Raw genomic sequence first — 14,123 nt, forward strand, 5'->3', positions numbered from 1 at the left:
CATTGCGTTGTCACCTGCTGTTGGGAGGTTGTAACTTCAGGCTAGTACCATAGTTGGTTGCTGCGATGTTGGGAGCCATGGAAAATAGTTGCAGATTCGTGGATTAGCAGAAGAAAAGATACCGTCTTTACTTGAGTACACGAGGCTTGTCATTGCGGGTCTGTTTTATTGTTTTAAACGGTGAGATCATTTTCCGGTTTAAAAATGTGTAGCTAGCTATGTTTGAAGCCAGCCACAGCTTGCCTTGTTAACGTTTGTTAGCCTCTGAAGGGGTACACACGGTATCCGTGCAAGTTAACTAAGAAGATAGTAGGTTACTAAACGTTATGAAAAATTTCTATTTTATATCCAACACTTTATTATGGACACATTTTAAGTTGTCTGTGTTGTGCGAAGCTGGGACCAAGCTAATGGGCATTAGCCACCTAAATTGTTAAGGCATACAACTTTAGAAACTTGTTAGCAATAATTTAGGGTAAGCGCCTAACACTAAAAGTGAAAATATCGAAATACAATACAAAAATATCATATTGTGTGTTGCCATGGCGACTGGTGGTCAGAAATAGGTCACAAACGTTTGGCTAGCGGAGTTCACCAAGCATCAAGTCTAGTGTGAACTAAGAGTGGCTACGACAATGGATGTTATTGTTTCACTTTTTACTTGGTAACGAAGGACCTAACTGGAAGCTCGTGCTAGCCTCTCGCGCGGTGAATATACGGCCAGTCCAAGCGGGCCATCACCGCCACGCACAACCCAGCTACAGCTAACGCTAAGCGACAGGTCACCAATTAACCATAACGATTTTTTCTTTTTCTTAGAGTTACGGAAAAGTTACACAATGGAAGGTTAATGTTTTTCGGTAAGAAGTATGTCACCGTTAACCTCTAACGTTAGGTGTTACAACTTAGAATAATAATGATGTTTTCAGTTTTGGCTAACTGATTTGAAACGGGTAAACAGTTTTGAGGAGTCTTTGTGGTAAAAATCAACATTGCATCCAAATCTAATTTTAAATTGTTATCGAAAAGAACTCATTTGTGCCTGTTGTGAATATATACAAACAGTAGAGGTAGTATGTACACCTAAGAACAGTGGTTATAAATTACGATTGAAGTGAAGCAGTTTGTGTAACAGCTCTCTTATTTAGGGGTTTCGAATTGGATTTCTTCTTTTCGTGTTCTGGAAATTGACCCTCACACTGTTTGTTGTTTTTTCCAGCAAGCTGTAAGTGGGTGACATGGCAACCGGAGGTGCTCCATTTGATGACAGTGCAGAAGAGGTGCAGACCTGGACAGCACCCAATGGCAGTCTGGAAGACAGACTGAACAACATGGTGAGGGCTGACACACAAAGTCCCACTTACACATTCTTTTTGGCAATACAACATACAAACCTATGGTGCCAGTTATTTTCCCATAATTGTATCTGTACATTATACAATGGTTTGTCAATCTAGCTCCTATATAGAATACTGTTTATCAACCTTAATAAAACAAAAATAACCAATTGAATGTATAATCTTGCAATAATAAATAACTGTCAATAAGAACCCGTTAATGTTTGTAGGCTTCAAAATGAGATATTGGGTGTTTGAGCAAAAACAAAACAAATAGTCTTCCAATTTATATCCTCCATTTTAAATGAAATAGAACTGCATCTGTCGAGCAAGTTTTAAATAAAGGCAGACTTTGGCACAACCAAATCTGTTTTTTTTATTACATTTTGACAAGCAAGCATTTTCAAGAAAAATATCACCCATTTTTTTATATATGTATGTAGGTGTGTGTGTGTGTGTGTGTGTGTGTGTGTGTATAGATATATATATATGGTGCCCAGAAGAATGTGCAAACTAGATACCATTCTTTATTAAGCCAAACTTCCAAACCCTTTAAGTTTTAGATGTACAATGATTTACACATCACTTTCCTACAAAAAAAATCTGACTGGTGTATTGTTGAATTAAAATATTACACATTTATTTTATTGTTGTGCGGGTAAAAACAATACTCAATTTTTTGCTCTTTTTTTTTTTTTTTTTTTTCCTTTTTGTACTGTGATTACTTTGGACTTGACAGTTTTGGCCAAAATGAGAACAACTTCGCACTCCTCCTGTAGAGTCTGTGTCGAGATAAAAGGCTTTCTGTTGCCATTCATTTTCAATGCAAGCATCATCATTGCAGTTTTAATACCTGTGATCCTCATTGAGATTGTCATTAAAATAAATGTCAGAAAAAGCATGATTAACATTTTAAATTTGTGTCTCCCATCATTAGTCTCTGCAGAGAAATTTTTGTTTTTCTTATTAACAAACAACATTTCTTACGTTTCCTGTCGTGTTTGAGCAGAACTGGGGGATTCAGCAAAAGAAAGCTAACCGGTCGACAGAGAAGAACAAGAAGAAGCTTTCTGCAGCAGTGGAGAGCCGCCTGACTAATGATATTTCACCAGAGTCCACCCCAGGGGCCGGCCGCAGGAGAACTCGCACTCCTCATTCTTTTTCCCACATCAAGTACACGACCCAAATGTCCGTTCCTGACCAGGCTGAACTGGACAAGCTGCGCCAAAGGATCAATTTCACAGACCTGGATGAGGTAGACATCACAATATTGAACAATGTCTGAGATGTTCCTGAGCCACAGGAAGTATCTTATAAGGAAAGTACCTGAAGGGACTGACTGGTAATGGGATGAAACTCTTCAGTGTCTCAGGAGGTTTCTTTGTTATGTGACTGCAGAGCTCAACCAGTCCATACAGGTCAACCAATGCATTTCTGCTTATGTGGATTTTTAATATTTTCATTAAATATCCACAGAACAGAACAATTTTTCTCTCAAGTCCAATATTTTATTCTGTTTTTTTATTTTTTTTGCATTTGCGTGTTGTGTAAACTTAGCCTATTAATGTGTATAAAATTCTGTGGAAGTTCCCACAGTCACAGATCTATCTTCAGGATTTGCAATTGATTTGTTTGGCTATAAAACCCTTTCATACATGATCTACTGAAACAGGAAAATGCCTGAAACATCATTTGTCAGAAGATCACAGTAATCCACTCTACTGTCAGCATCAGTTTGAAATTTAGTGTCATAAAAAAGTTATTTAGTTTACAAGCAGAATGTTAGATGATGCTCTTATATCAAATAGCAGCTTCATGTTTTGTTACTGAAAACCATTTCCAGGTAAAAGATGTTTTGTGATTTTTTTTTCATTTTTAAACTGTAAGGGACAAAAAGGGCATGACTGATGAATGCTTGTGCATCTGCGTCGCTTGAAGTTTGAAAATGAAAATCATGGCCAAGAGCCCAAGTAATGATCTTTGTGGTCTGATCTTTGGTCAACCAGCGGAGCATCGGCAGCGACTCCCAGGGCCGCGTCACGGCCGCCAACAACCAGCGGCAGCTAGCCGGGGAGAACAAGAAGCCTTTCAACTACCTGCCTCTGCATGTCAACACTAACAAGAGCAAAGAGATGCTCCATCCCTCAGCCTCTGCCCCAACTACCCCAGCTATCACCAAGGAAACCAAGAAGCAGAGTCCAGGGCGGAGGGAAACTTTAAGTCCTGTAGGTCCTTGCAAGGAGTCGCCAAGGATGAGTCGCTGTGGGACAGATAGAGGACTTCTGACACAGAGAGAGTATGGGAGGCCAGAGCCCAAAATAGACTGCAGCCAGGTAATGCTTTGTGGTTAAGAGACATCTGTATGACAGTCAGCTAGTGATTGATGCTGTCAAAAATAGAAAAACTTGCAAAACTATTGAAAAGCTAACCTTTTATCACATTATTACCACAAACCTCAATTAGCACCAGATGATGTGGCTGAAAAATCTATCGTGTTTCATATCGATTAGTTTTTTTGTTTTAAATATCTGAAGTAACGCCAAACTGGTGGCAAGACCGTTCCTGTTGTACCAACAGTTTTCTCTCCATGCTACTGAAACCTGAAACTGCTGCTGCACACAGTACTCAGCAGGTTGTTGCTAGGTAACCAAAGACTGAGTGAGTTAGTTGAAGCCTTTCCTCATCAGAATGCCAGAATGTTGTGTGGTTCTGGATTGAAGTTCAGTGAATATTCTATAAATTACATATTGAATATTCTATCAGACACATTATCTTTTGATATTGATCCGATGTCTATTGTGATATATATCGTTATAGAGTTATTGTCCAGTCCTAACTTTAATGCAGGTTATTTATTTTGATGGACCAAAACAAAAGTAATGATGAATTGGAGGTAAAATTAAAATGCGCCTTTTTGTTGATGGCTTTCGAAAAATATTACAAGCACAAATACAACAAATGTGAGGTGTGGCCGTGTCAGTACGGAGTAGAACCAGGTTCTACTGAAGCTGCACTTGCTCTGGGTTTTTCTCCACCATTTCGAAGCAAAAATCTTGGCCTGTTGTTTTTTTTTTGTTTGTTTGTTTTTCTGTATGTAAAGCTTACTAGAGCTTTAAATACCTGACATATGAGGGGTCATAATGACTTGATGTCATTTCAACCGATCATCCCAGATCTCCCACCTTCACCTTCGCTCTGCTTTTTGTGTTAGTGAGATTAAATGACAATCCGGTGGGATCCTGTTCTCTAACAGGAGGGCTTGTGGAACTGAGTCATATTTTGATCAGAAAGCCAAAAACATTCACTCTAGAGTCTTAAATTTTTCTGTGCAAAAAAATATAAATTGAGAGCCACATCATTTACTTTCATTTTGGTTATTCTCTACTTTGTGTTGGTCTGTCATAAAATTGCAACAGAATGCGACAAAATGTGAAAAACAGTTTGAAGCAGGGTGAAAGCGTCTTCATGTCTCTGTACGGCTGTGTATTTGTACATGGCGGTTCTCTCAACTGCTTGGGGAAAAACCAAAACTAGGATGAAAGTGAGGGAGAGGTTGTGCAGCTAAAACCAGACCATATATAGGACAGTTTCTAAAAATGCCACCAATGGCGCCCTGCGAGTTTCTTGCCCAGCCCCGTCTCAGCCCCCGTGTGTAAGAGTCACAGCTATATCTACAGATGCTCACCTAATGCTTTTTTATGTGTTTTTCTTCTCTTCATCACAAACCTCCACCATACACCCCTTTGTGTGTTCTCAGGTGGTGAGCAAACTGGTTCAGATTCGGGAATACATCAGTAAGGCCAGCGCCATGAGGGACGATCTGGTGGATAAAAACGACGTTACCGCCAATGTTGAGCGTCTTTCTTACCTCATCGACCACCTCAAGGAGCAGGAGAAGTCCTATCTACGCTTCCTGCAGAAAATGCTTGTAAGTGTGTCCGGTTTTCTCATACATATCTTTAGTGTGTTTTTTATATGCTATAAGACTTTAGCTAAGTTACTTCAAAGAAATGTGGCTTGTGTAAACGCTTCCTCAAAATCATAAAGAAAGAAACCTGTTGCTGGGTGGCTAGCAGATGTATGATTTTAAAGGGGCGGTATTATGTAAAATAATTTTTTTTTTAGCTTTACATTATGTTATAATGTTATTCCCTCAACAAAAACATACCTGGAGTATTTCTTCCACGTATGTTAGAGAAGTCCTTGTATCTCCTTTGGCAACTATTCATCTGCGCAAAATGCCTTGTGGGATCTAGCCCTGCCTTCAAGTTGCAGCTCTTCCTCGGAGCTGCAGTTTCCAAGTCAGCCCTCGCTTGCAACTCCCTTCCTTCAGACTAGCCAGGAGTAATTAGCAAACACCTGGTGGGACTGGACGTCTGCTGAGGTCATTATAAGAGCTACTTCTCTGTAACGCTGGTAAAAACGTTGTTACAGAGTAAATAAAGGAGCCATGTTGTCCTGAAGGCAGAGTTTTAGAAAGAGCAGGAGTTTCCAATTTCAAGGGACTAAATTATGAGGTCAGTTTTTATGAAGTCATTTTATATACTGTATATGTATAGTTACTGGACTGTGTTCTAAAGGGGCCTATGTGACTTGAAAACACATAATTCTTCTCCTTTGATGTTATAAATGGAATATGTAAAAGTTAACTTCTTGCATATGTATTCTCTCTGGGCTTTGGTTCAGATGTTTTTAGTTTTAAAATTTAGTTATTCCATTTGTACAGTTACTTTCTCTGGCATGTAGCACAAGTTCTTGATGAATGTTTCTGTGATTTTTCTCCAGGCCCAGGAGAGTGACTGTGAGGTCGGGACGCTGGACTCCGCGGTCGGATCAGCGTCACTGGCTGACAGCTCCTCCCTTAACATAGAGGTCCAGTCTTCAGATGCTTCAAATATAACAGTGAGTACATTGGTGGGAGATTGTTTAATATCTTAAACTTTAAATTCCTAAGAAAACAGGGCAAACTACAACACTAAACAAAGATCTAAGCGGACATTATTAGTTAATCTACTGGAATCTAACAAACCATTTTCCTGCCCAACCCATCTGTACATACTTCTTCGCCTCTCTGTTCCTCTGGACCATTGACCCTAGGTGCTTAAAATATTGTATTGTGAATTTTCAGGGTGGTAGGACAGAGGGCATGCGTGCCGACCAGAAGGAGGAGCTGGAGAACCTGCGTAAGCAGCATGAGCTGCTGAAGAAGATGCTGGAGCAGCAGGAGCAGCTCAGAGCGCTGCAGGGCCGGCAGGAAGCTCTAATGGCCATGCAGCACAGTGCAGAGCAGGCGCTCGCTGCGATTGAAGACACAGGTGACGTACCAACCCACAGAGACGGCTACACATGTTTTCACACTAGTTCTATCTGGAGCTTAGGTATATCATTTCAGTTCCATTTCTTCTTTCCTCACAAACCTTTTTAGATACATTATAGGAATAAAACTGGAATATTCATACATACACTTTTCTGTTTTGGAGCTAAGTGTTTAATTTTTGGGAATAATTTTTCCAAAAATATTGTCAGAAAGACACTTTATATATTTCTGCTCTTTTGACACTTGTTCTCGCCTGCAGTCGTGACAGAAACCACCGGCAGTGTTTCCGGCCTGAGCATCACATCAGAACTGAATGAAGAGTTAAATGAGCTGATTCAGCGTTTCCACAACCAGCTTCACGACTCTCAGGTACAGGAGAAACTATATCTGTTTCTAGGTTACCATGGTAACTGCCATGATATATCTGTACCTTCTTTAAAATACTCTGATACCGTGCCGACATTTCATCTAGTGCTGGCCACAATAATTAACATACATATTAAAGATGTACAAAAACCCTTAAAGTACAGTGTGAGAGGTTTGCTGCTGGAAAAAAATGAGTTAAACAACTTCATTAGAGATGCTAATAAATGTAGCGGTCACCGTAAATATTAAAGCTAATAGATTTAACAGTAGACAGTTGGTCCAGGGTTAAACTGCTGTCTTCCACCAGACCAAAACGGTGCCAGATAACCGTTGTCAGGCTCAGAGCCTGTCCCTCTCCAGAGAAGTGTCCTGGTCCCGCCCCCCCCAGGCTGTTGGTCCACCTCAGCACAGGCCGCTCCTTCACTCTGCGTCCGGCCCGCATGCCGGTCTGGACACCGAGGGAGTGTCCGCCAGCGCCAAACTCACCAAGTTACAAGAACTTCAAGACAAAAAGCAAACCATGGACAAGATTCTGCAAGAGTTGCATTCCCTGCGAGACCAGACCCTGAACAACAACAACTCAAGTATGGCTGTTTTTCAACCTTTATGTTTTTTTATTTATGTATTTTTTCCAACCATAGTGCAGCTTTAACCTTTAAGAAGTGGTGATGAATTTCCTGTGGCGTCCTTCAGGTCGGGGCTTGTCAGCACAGTGCAGTCCAAGTTTAGGAGGATCTTCAGATTGTACATCAGCTCTCTGCTCCAATGCAGCCTCCACTTCCTTTCAGCCTTTATTCACACAACAGGACGGTTCTGGTTCTTCAGACAAGCTCAGGTGCAAACACAACACACACACACAGCTATGAGCTCAGGGTCAGATATGAACAGCAGAGTGTTTTGAAGCATAGGTGAACCTTCTGCTGTCCATCACCCGTGGACCAGTTTTAGTTTTCTTCTGCTGAATTCAATTTTTTTGTGTCTTTTGAAATGCAGTTCTGGCTGGAAACTTACTTTCATCCATCAACATCATCAATGTGATGTTACTTCAGGATTTTTGTGTTTTGAACTTTTACAAAAAACAGCTTAAATATTTAGGCGAGTTTGAATGTTTTTGTAAGTTTTCTTTCTTTAATTAGCTCTCTGCCAGGAAAAACATAAAGTTTTCCACTGAAGCTGCATTCATCATTTTGTCTCATCCGCCAACAGGAAGCTGAAGGAGGTCCATAAGCGCCTTAATGAACTGAGGGAGTTGGTTCAGTACTACGAGCAGACGTCTGACATGATGGTGGATGCCGTCAATGAAAATGTGAAAGAGCCTGATGATGATGATAATGAGGAGGATGAAGATGAGACGGAGGATGGATCCATGTTTGAAACTGTGTTTGAGTTGGAGCATGAGAATCGCCATCCTGGTGCGAACCTTAGGTGGGTGGGAAAAATAACCGACCGAGTACATGTAGAAATGGTTTTTAACAAGCCACTTTCTGAATCGATTCGGCATGTAAATATAGCTAAATGTTATCCTGGCTGTCGGTTGGTCATGTTCCATACTGTCCGTTCTGGAATACATCAGTGACGCTCCCCTCTGTGTCTCCAGAAACCCGCAGCGCAGCAGTAACTGGGCGGACGTGAATAGCCTGACCAACGGCCGCAGCTTCAGGAGCGGCACCACAAACAACCAGGACGGTCGACTCAACACCGAGTGTGAAATCAACAACCGAGCAGCAGCCAACCTCCGCAGCCTCAACGTCACCACGCCTATAGGTCTGCTCAACTAACACACAGCGACAGTAGACAGTCTCATGTCTGCAGTGTAGTTAGAGGATTTAGTTTGGGGTGTTTTGTAAGAACATGTTCATAAAATCACATAAATGATAGTTGTTACAGAATTAATTAGACATACGTACGGGAAGTTTTATCGCCAACAAGTTAGTTTTTTTAATACAGCAAAACTAATTGTCTCATCTTATATTAGCAGTTTCTGTTGTTTATGTCATGGTTTCTGCTGGCTCTTAAATGTTTAATTTAATATTTTCCAGCTTAGGCTCTGCCTGTTACGATAACAAATTTTGCTGGATGATCAATTGTCCTATAAATTATTGTGAAGAATGATAATGTTCTTTTGAGAGCATTTTCAGGTAATATGTTGATAATCACATAATACTTAAATAAGTTTTCCCTCTCAAAGACTAATATACTTTTAATTTTGTAAACATAACTCCACACTGGAACTGGAGGACATTTTAAATATCCAAAATAAAACCACACGCACGCAACCAAAACCATAAATAAAATGGATTATGATGTTTCTGTAAACAAAATTGCCCTTCAAAAAAATGTATCAAAATGGAAATTATCAAGCTCATTTTAATTTGTCATTCATATATTTATTGCTCATTGTTTGTTCTTGTATGTCTGCAATATGGGTGGGTGATATTGCCAAAAAATATCAATACATTTTATTAAATACCTCTAACAATATCACAGACAATAAATATTAGACATTTTCTGCATTTTTTAAATTGGGTTTAGCTAAACAAAATATGCAACTTCAAAAACATAGTTAGTGTGTTAAAGAAATATAAAGTAAATATAAATGTTTAAACTAGCTATTCAACAGAATATTAGTTTTACAAGTTTTACTGAAAACTTCATGTTTTTTTTGATATCTCAAACATTTATGTTCAAAACTATGAATCTTACCTTAATATATAAAGAGAATTTTATATAAAAATTTTCTGATATTAAAGTGAAAATCTAACAGCTTTTGGCTTGAAAACAGGGGCAGCGTCATTCAGGAACCTTACAGTAAAGCGTTCTGTTGACTGTAATGAGCTGATTTTCTTAACCAAGCAGTGAGATTACTGAAATATCAAAGCTAAAGACCTTCAGCTACATCATCATCAACACAAATGCCCTTCCACATTTATATCTGGTTATTTGCTCAAATAAAAAATGTAAAAGTTCTAATTGAGATTCATTCATCTCTAGGTTCATGTGAACATGACCTTATTTAACAATGTTTTAACTTTATCTTGATTAAGAGTGCCAGTACAACAGGGACCTCCCCTACGTGGAGGTAAAGGTTGAGGATGATGATGATGAAGACGGCGTTGATAATGATGAAGGAGGCCAGGCCATGCTTCCAGACACTGCGTCGGATTCCAGTCAAGAGAGTAGCTTTGGGAACGCTGCGGGTTTCCCTCCCAAGGTTCACCGCCAGACAGCGACTCAGAAGCTGAGGCAGCTGCAGGAGCTGGTTGCCATGGTTCAGGTACGACATGCAGCGTCTGGCTAACTAACTGGATTGGCTGAACTGAAGCACATCAATTAACTTTATTAAAAGTTTTCCACTTGTTACTAAAGCACTCATATGCTCTACTGTTAAAGTATTTTCCCAGAACATTTGAATTAAAACCTAAAGACCTATTTCCCGCCTCAAGTATGTAGAAAAAATTGTTGTTATAACAGAAACACATGAGCAGTCACCTGTGAAGGTGTTTCATCTTCACATTTCCCTTCATTAGCAGAACTGACTGTTTTCTCAAGCTTCATATTTTAAACCTCACTAGTAAAATCCGATGTAGAACATGTTATTTTCAATGTCAGTCTTGAATTGCTATTAAAAGTGTTTGGAAGCAAAAAGCAGTTGTTTCTTTAACAACATTTTATCATGTTTAATTCTTTGAAAAGAAAAAAAAAATCTATTGTTGTGTTAAAGAAACAATGGATCTGCATATCTGTTTGTGACACAGAGTGATGACACGGATGGAACCACAGCCAATGACGACGAAGCTTTACACCAGCAGCCCAATAACACCCGATCTGCTGTGTGCGGGGCCTCTGGGGCCGGATCCAAACAGAGTCCAAGAGACCTGGCTCTCTCCACGAAGGCCAGGTGCAGTAACATAAACCGTTAGCATCAATCCTGCAACTTGTTGTTGACTTATGTAATTACCATGTGTTTTTCTAACAGGGAGAAGATGTACGAGGAGAAGTTGCGTCAGCAGAAGCAGGAGCTGAGGCAGCTTCACGAGGAGAGACAGAGACTCCTAGAAATCCAAGGAAAGATCCAGGACTTGCAGTGGACCTGCTCCGACCTTCCGGTATCTGATTCTAAACAGCTAAAAGTTTAAATTACAAATTTGCTTGTCCAAAAGTTATTTAGAGTTTCATGTGTACTAAAATGTGAAGGGGAAAAAAAAAGTTAAATTCTGTTTCTTCTCCTTGACGTAGAGTCTTCCTTTAGATCAACAAATTCTTTGGGAGGGGAGCAGCACCCGTCCCAACTCTAGGTGTCCCATTTGCAAAATGTAATGTAGTGATCTTAGGATGGAGACATAACACTAGACATATTTAGAAGATCAGAAATAAGAGAAGAAATAAAAACAACAAAATTATTAAAAGTATTGAAACAAGGCAGCAAAGATTAATACAAATCAACAGTCTGGAGATAGTCATCCTCATGCTAACTAGCCTTAGCATTCATGACAGGCTTTTTTGCGGTGAACTTGAGAGAAAAGAAGAGAACATGAGCAGCATGGACACGAGCATGACTAACAAAGTTAAGACCCTCCTCCTGGCTCTGATTGGTTGGGCGGTGTATTTCTGGAGCACTGGGACAAGGCAGAGGAGCTCAACTTTTTTTTTTTCCCTTCACAGGAAGAAAAGAAACATATTGTTTCTAAAAGTTATATACTCTAGCTTTAAAGCTCGCACCAGTCATTAAAAACATCATGCTAATGCTAATAGGATTAGATCATTTGATTTAAAAGTAAAGTATTTCCTCCTCTGCAGTCGTCTGTGTCCAGCACAGGCAGCCAGCAGGGTCTGCTGAGGAAGGCTCCGCTTGCAGCTTCCACCCCTGCTAACGTCAAAGCTTCTCCTTCCCCTGGACCCAAAACCAACGTAACCGTGCTCAAACCCACCGCTCAGGAGGCAGCGGCTTCTTCCGTCACCGACAACGAGGTAACAGATTCACACCCTGAATCTCCACCCAAAACACTTTCCAAACCGTAAAGCACCTCGTCATGAGGGCTCTCCATTTTTGCCCCGCCACCAGCTTTGGTCCGAAATGAGGCGGAGACAAATTTTGCGAGAAGACCTGCGACAGCGGCGAAAGCAGCTGGAGTCGCTGATGGCCGAACATCAGCGACGTAGCGGTTTCCGTGACTCCCCCTGTCCGATGGAAGAGCAGGAGGGGAGTGCTACTCTCTCGCAGTCCATCAACAGGGATGAAAGGTAGAAGACGCACTTCTTGTCTCATCATATCAAATCAGTTCCAATGTTTCATTTCCCTTTGGGGTCTTAAATGTACTGAATTACAAATTAATTTGATAAATCTGCACTAGTACAGCGCACTTTAATACACCAATAGCTTCGCAAGCTTGATCAAACATGTAAAAAATAAACTGCGACTAGAAATTTTAAATATAATGTAAAATAAATAATAAGGCATACAATTTGACTGAATTCATCTTCCCTCATGGATCGGGGGAAAAAAATCTGTCATTTCTTTCAGTATAGTGACCAATGCAGATATTACTATTGGCTCTGTGCGTCTCCTCTCATGATTCTTATTTGTTTTTAGAACAATGGCCACATGGGGTTCCAGTCCTTGCAACCTGGATGATGAGAATGAGGAAGAGGATGATTATCACTCTGAGATGTGCGCTGAGGAGGAAGAGGAAGAATGTACAGAGAGCAGCTCCGATGATGAGATCCACATCTACTCGTCGAGGATGAACCAGAGCTCCTACAGTGACAGGAAGAATCAGGGAAGGTCAGTCCAGCCGGCAGAAGGTCCACGCTTTGACCGTTTTAGCCCTGCTGGTGTGAGATCTGTCATCTCTTTCTCTGTCTGTGTCCACTCAATGCTTCAGTAACCTGAAGCCTCCGGCAGACTTTACTGGCGACACCGAGGCTCAACTTCACAATGAGACGAAGGTGAAGGATCAGAGTCGAGGCGCAAAGCCGCCTGTGGGCCAGCATGGAGGCGTCCGGCGTCAGGAGAACCTGCGCTGGGCCTCAGAGCTCTCCTTCGCCGAGGGCTCCAGCCACTGGCAGGAGCAGATAAACCAGCTCCAGAGGCAGCTGGACTTCAGCACCAGCATGTGTCAGACGCTCCTGCAGGACCAACAGGTGAGTGATCCAAGCAGACACATGCTCTCTGTTTGGACTTGGTTCTGACAGGTGTTACTGGTGGATGTTCTGGTCTGATTCAGGATGGAATGTCTGCATGTTCACATCTGAGCTCTTAGGCCAAAATTCAGAATCTCAGACTCTAATATGGTCTCCAACCATGTGACTCATTCTTGACTCATTCTTCTGATTTCTGGAAGCAGTAAATTCTGCAACAATCTGAACAGGATGACCAAATGACCAGGAAAATGTTAACTAAGCAAATCTGAGCCCAAAGTAAAACCGTGGCTCTTTCTCAGGATGCACCGGTCCACTTCTTTCACTTCCGATACGATACAAATATCTGAGATTCAGGTACTGATCCAATACAGAAAAACAACACTGATCTGACTTAAAACCTTTTGGTTTTTTTTAAACACAAAGACATAAATATACTGAATTCCAAATGTATTTGAAAGCTCTGCAGCAGTACAGCACATTTAAATACACCAACAGCTTCACAAGCTTGGTCAAACATGTAAAACCAACTTTAATTTATTCAGCCAGTTCAATTAGGAGTAGAACAGCGAATGTAAAATAAATAATAAAGAAACTGAAAAGGAACAAAAATCAATAGGTTGATGAAACATTTAAAGAATAAACTGCAACAAACAGTCTTCCAAATGGTTCAGAAAATGCAGAATGAGGAATTCAAAATTGGGACAGATAAATATATTGATATCAGATCAGTGCTTCTTTAATCTGCCTCACATTCTTTTTGGAGGAATAAAACTCTCATATCACAAGTCTTTTCTATATTCCAACAAACAGCAAGATGGAAACTGTGTGACTGGAGCTCTACTCTCCAGTTTGACAGACAAGTTTTATCCTATCATATCTCACTATAAACCGGTTTATTGACATGTTTAAAATATTCTCTAACAAATGTACTTGTTTAATCTAAAACTATCATAATAAAAGCA

At 40.5% G+C, this 14,123-nt stretch overlaps 1 protein-coding gene across 5 annotated transcripts in view; it reads left to right on the forward strand.

Moving 5' to 3' along the window:
• The window catches only part of pcm1 (pericentriolar material 1), a 26,201-nt gene continuing 12,078 nt past the window's right edge, over positions 1 to 14,123 (forward strand). For 2 of the 5 annotated variants that reach the window (XM_044115313.1, XM_044115312.1), the window contains exons 1-19: positions 570 to 860; positions 1,220 to 1,334; positions 2,347 to 2,592; positions 3,344 to 3,670; positions 5,095 to 5,265; positions 6,123 to 6,239; positions 6,466 to 6,652; positions 6,914 to 7,023; positions 7,328 to 7,604; positions 7,714 to 7,855; positions 8,227 to 8,445; positions 8,618 to 8,784; positions 10,065 to 10,294; positions 10,776 to 10,918; positions 10,997 to 11,126; positions 11,818 to 11,988; positions 12,083 to 12,261; positions 12,611 to 12,802; positions 12,903 to 13,161. In XM_044115313.1, the coding sequence (XP_043971248.1) occupies positions 1,239 to 1,334; positions 2,347 to 2,592; positions 3,344 to 3,670; positions 5,095 to 5,265; positions 6,123 to 6,239; positions 6,466 to 6,652; positions 6,914 to 7,023; positions 7,328 to 7,604; positions 7,714 to 7,855; positions 8,227 to 8,445; positions 8,618 to 8,784; positions 10,065 to 10,294; positions 10,776 to 10,918; positions 10,997 to 11,126; positions 11,818 to 11,988; positions 12,083 to 12,261; positions 12,611 to 12,802; positions 12,903 to 13,161 (3,363 nt within the window). In that variant the 5' untranslated portion in view covers positions 570 to 860; positions 1,220 to 1,238. Of the gene's footprint in view, positions 181 to 569; positions 861 to 1,219; positions 1,335 to 2,346; positions 2,593 to 3,343; positions 3,671 to 5,094; positions 5,266 to 6,122; positions 6,240 to 6,465; positions 6,653 to 6,913; positions 7,024 to 7,327; positions 7,605 to 7,713; positions 7,856 to 8,226; positions 8,446 to 8,617; positions 8,785 to 10,064; positions 10,295 to 10,775; positions 10,919 to 10,996; positions 11,127 to 11,817; positions 11,989 to 12,082; positions 12,262 to 12,610; positions 12,803 to 12,902; positions 13,162 to 14,123 lie in introns of those variants that run through there. The other 3 variants (XM_044115310.1, XM_044115309.1, XM_044115311.1) reach the window with 3 other exon arrangements.

The sequence above is a fragment of the Gambusia affinis genome, linkage group LG04 (genome assembly GCF_019740435.1).
Source record: "Gambusia affinis linkage group LG04, SWU_Gaff_1.0, whole genome shotgun sequence".
NCBI lineage: Eukaryota > Metazoa > Chordata > Actinopteri > Cyprinodontiformes > Poeciliidae > Gambusia > Gambusia affinis.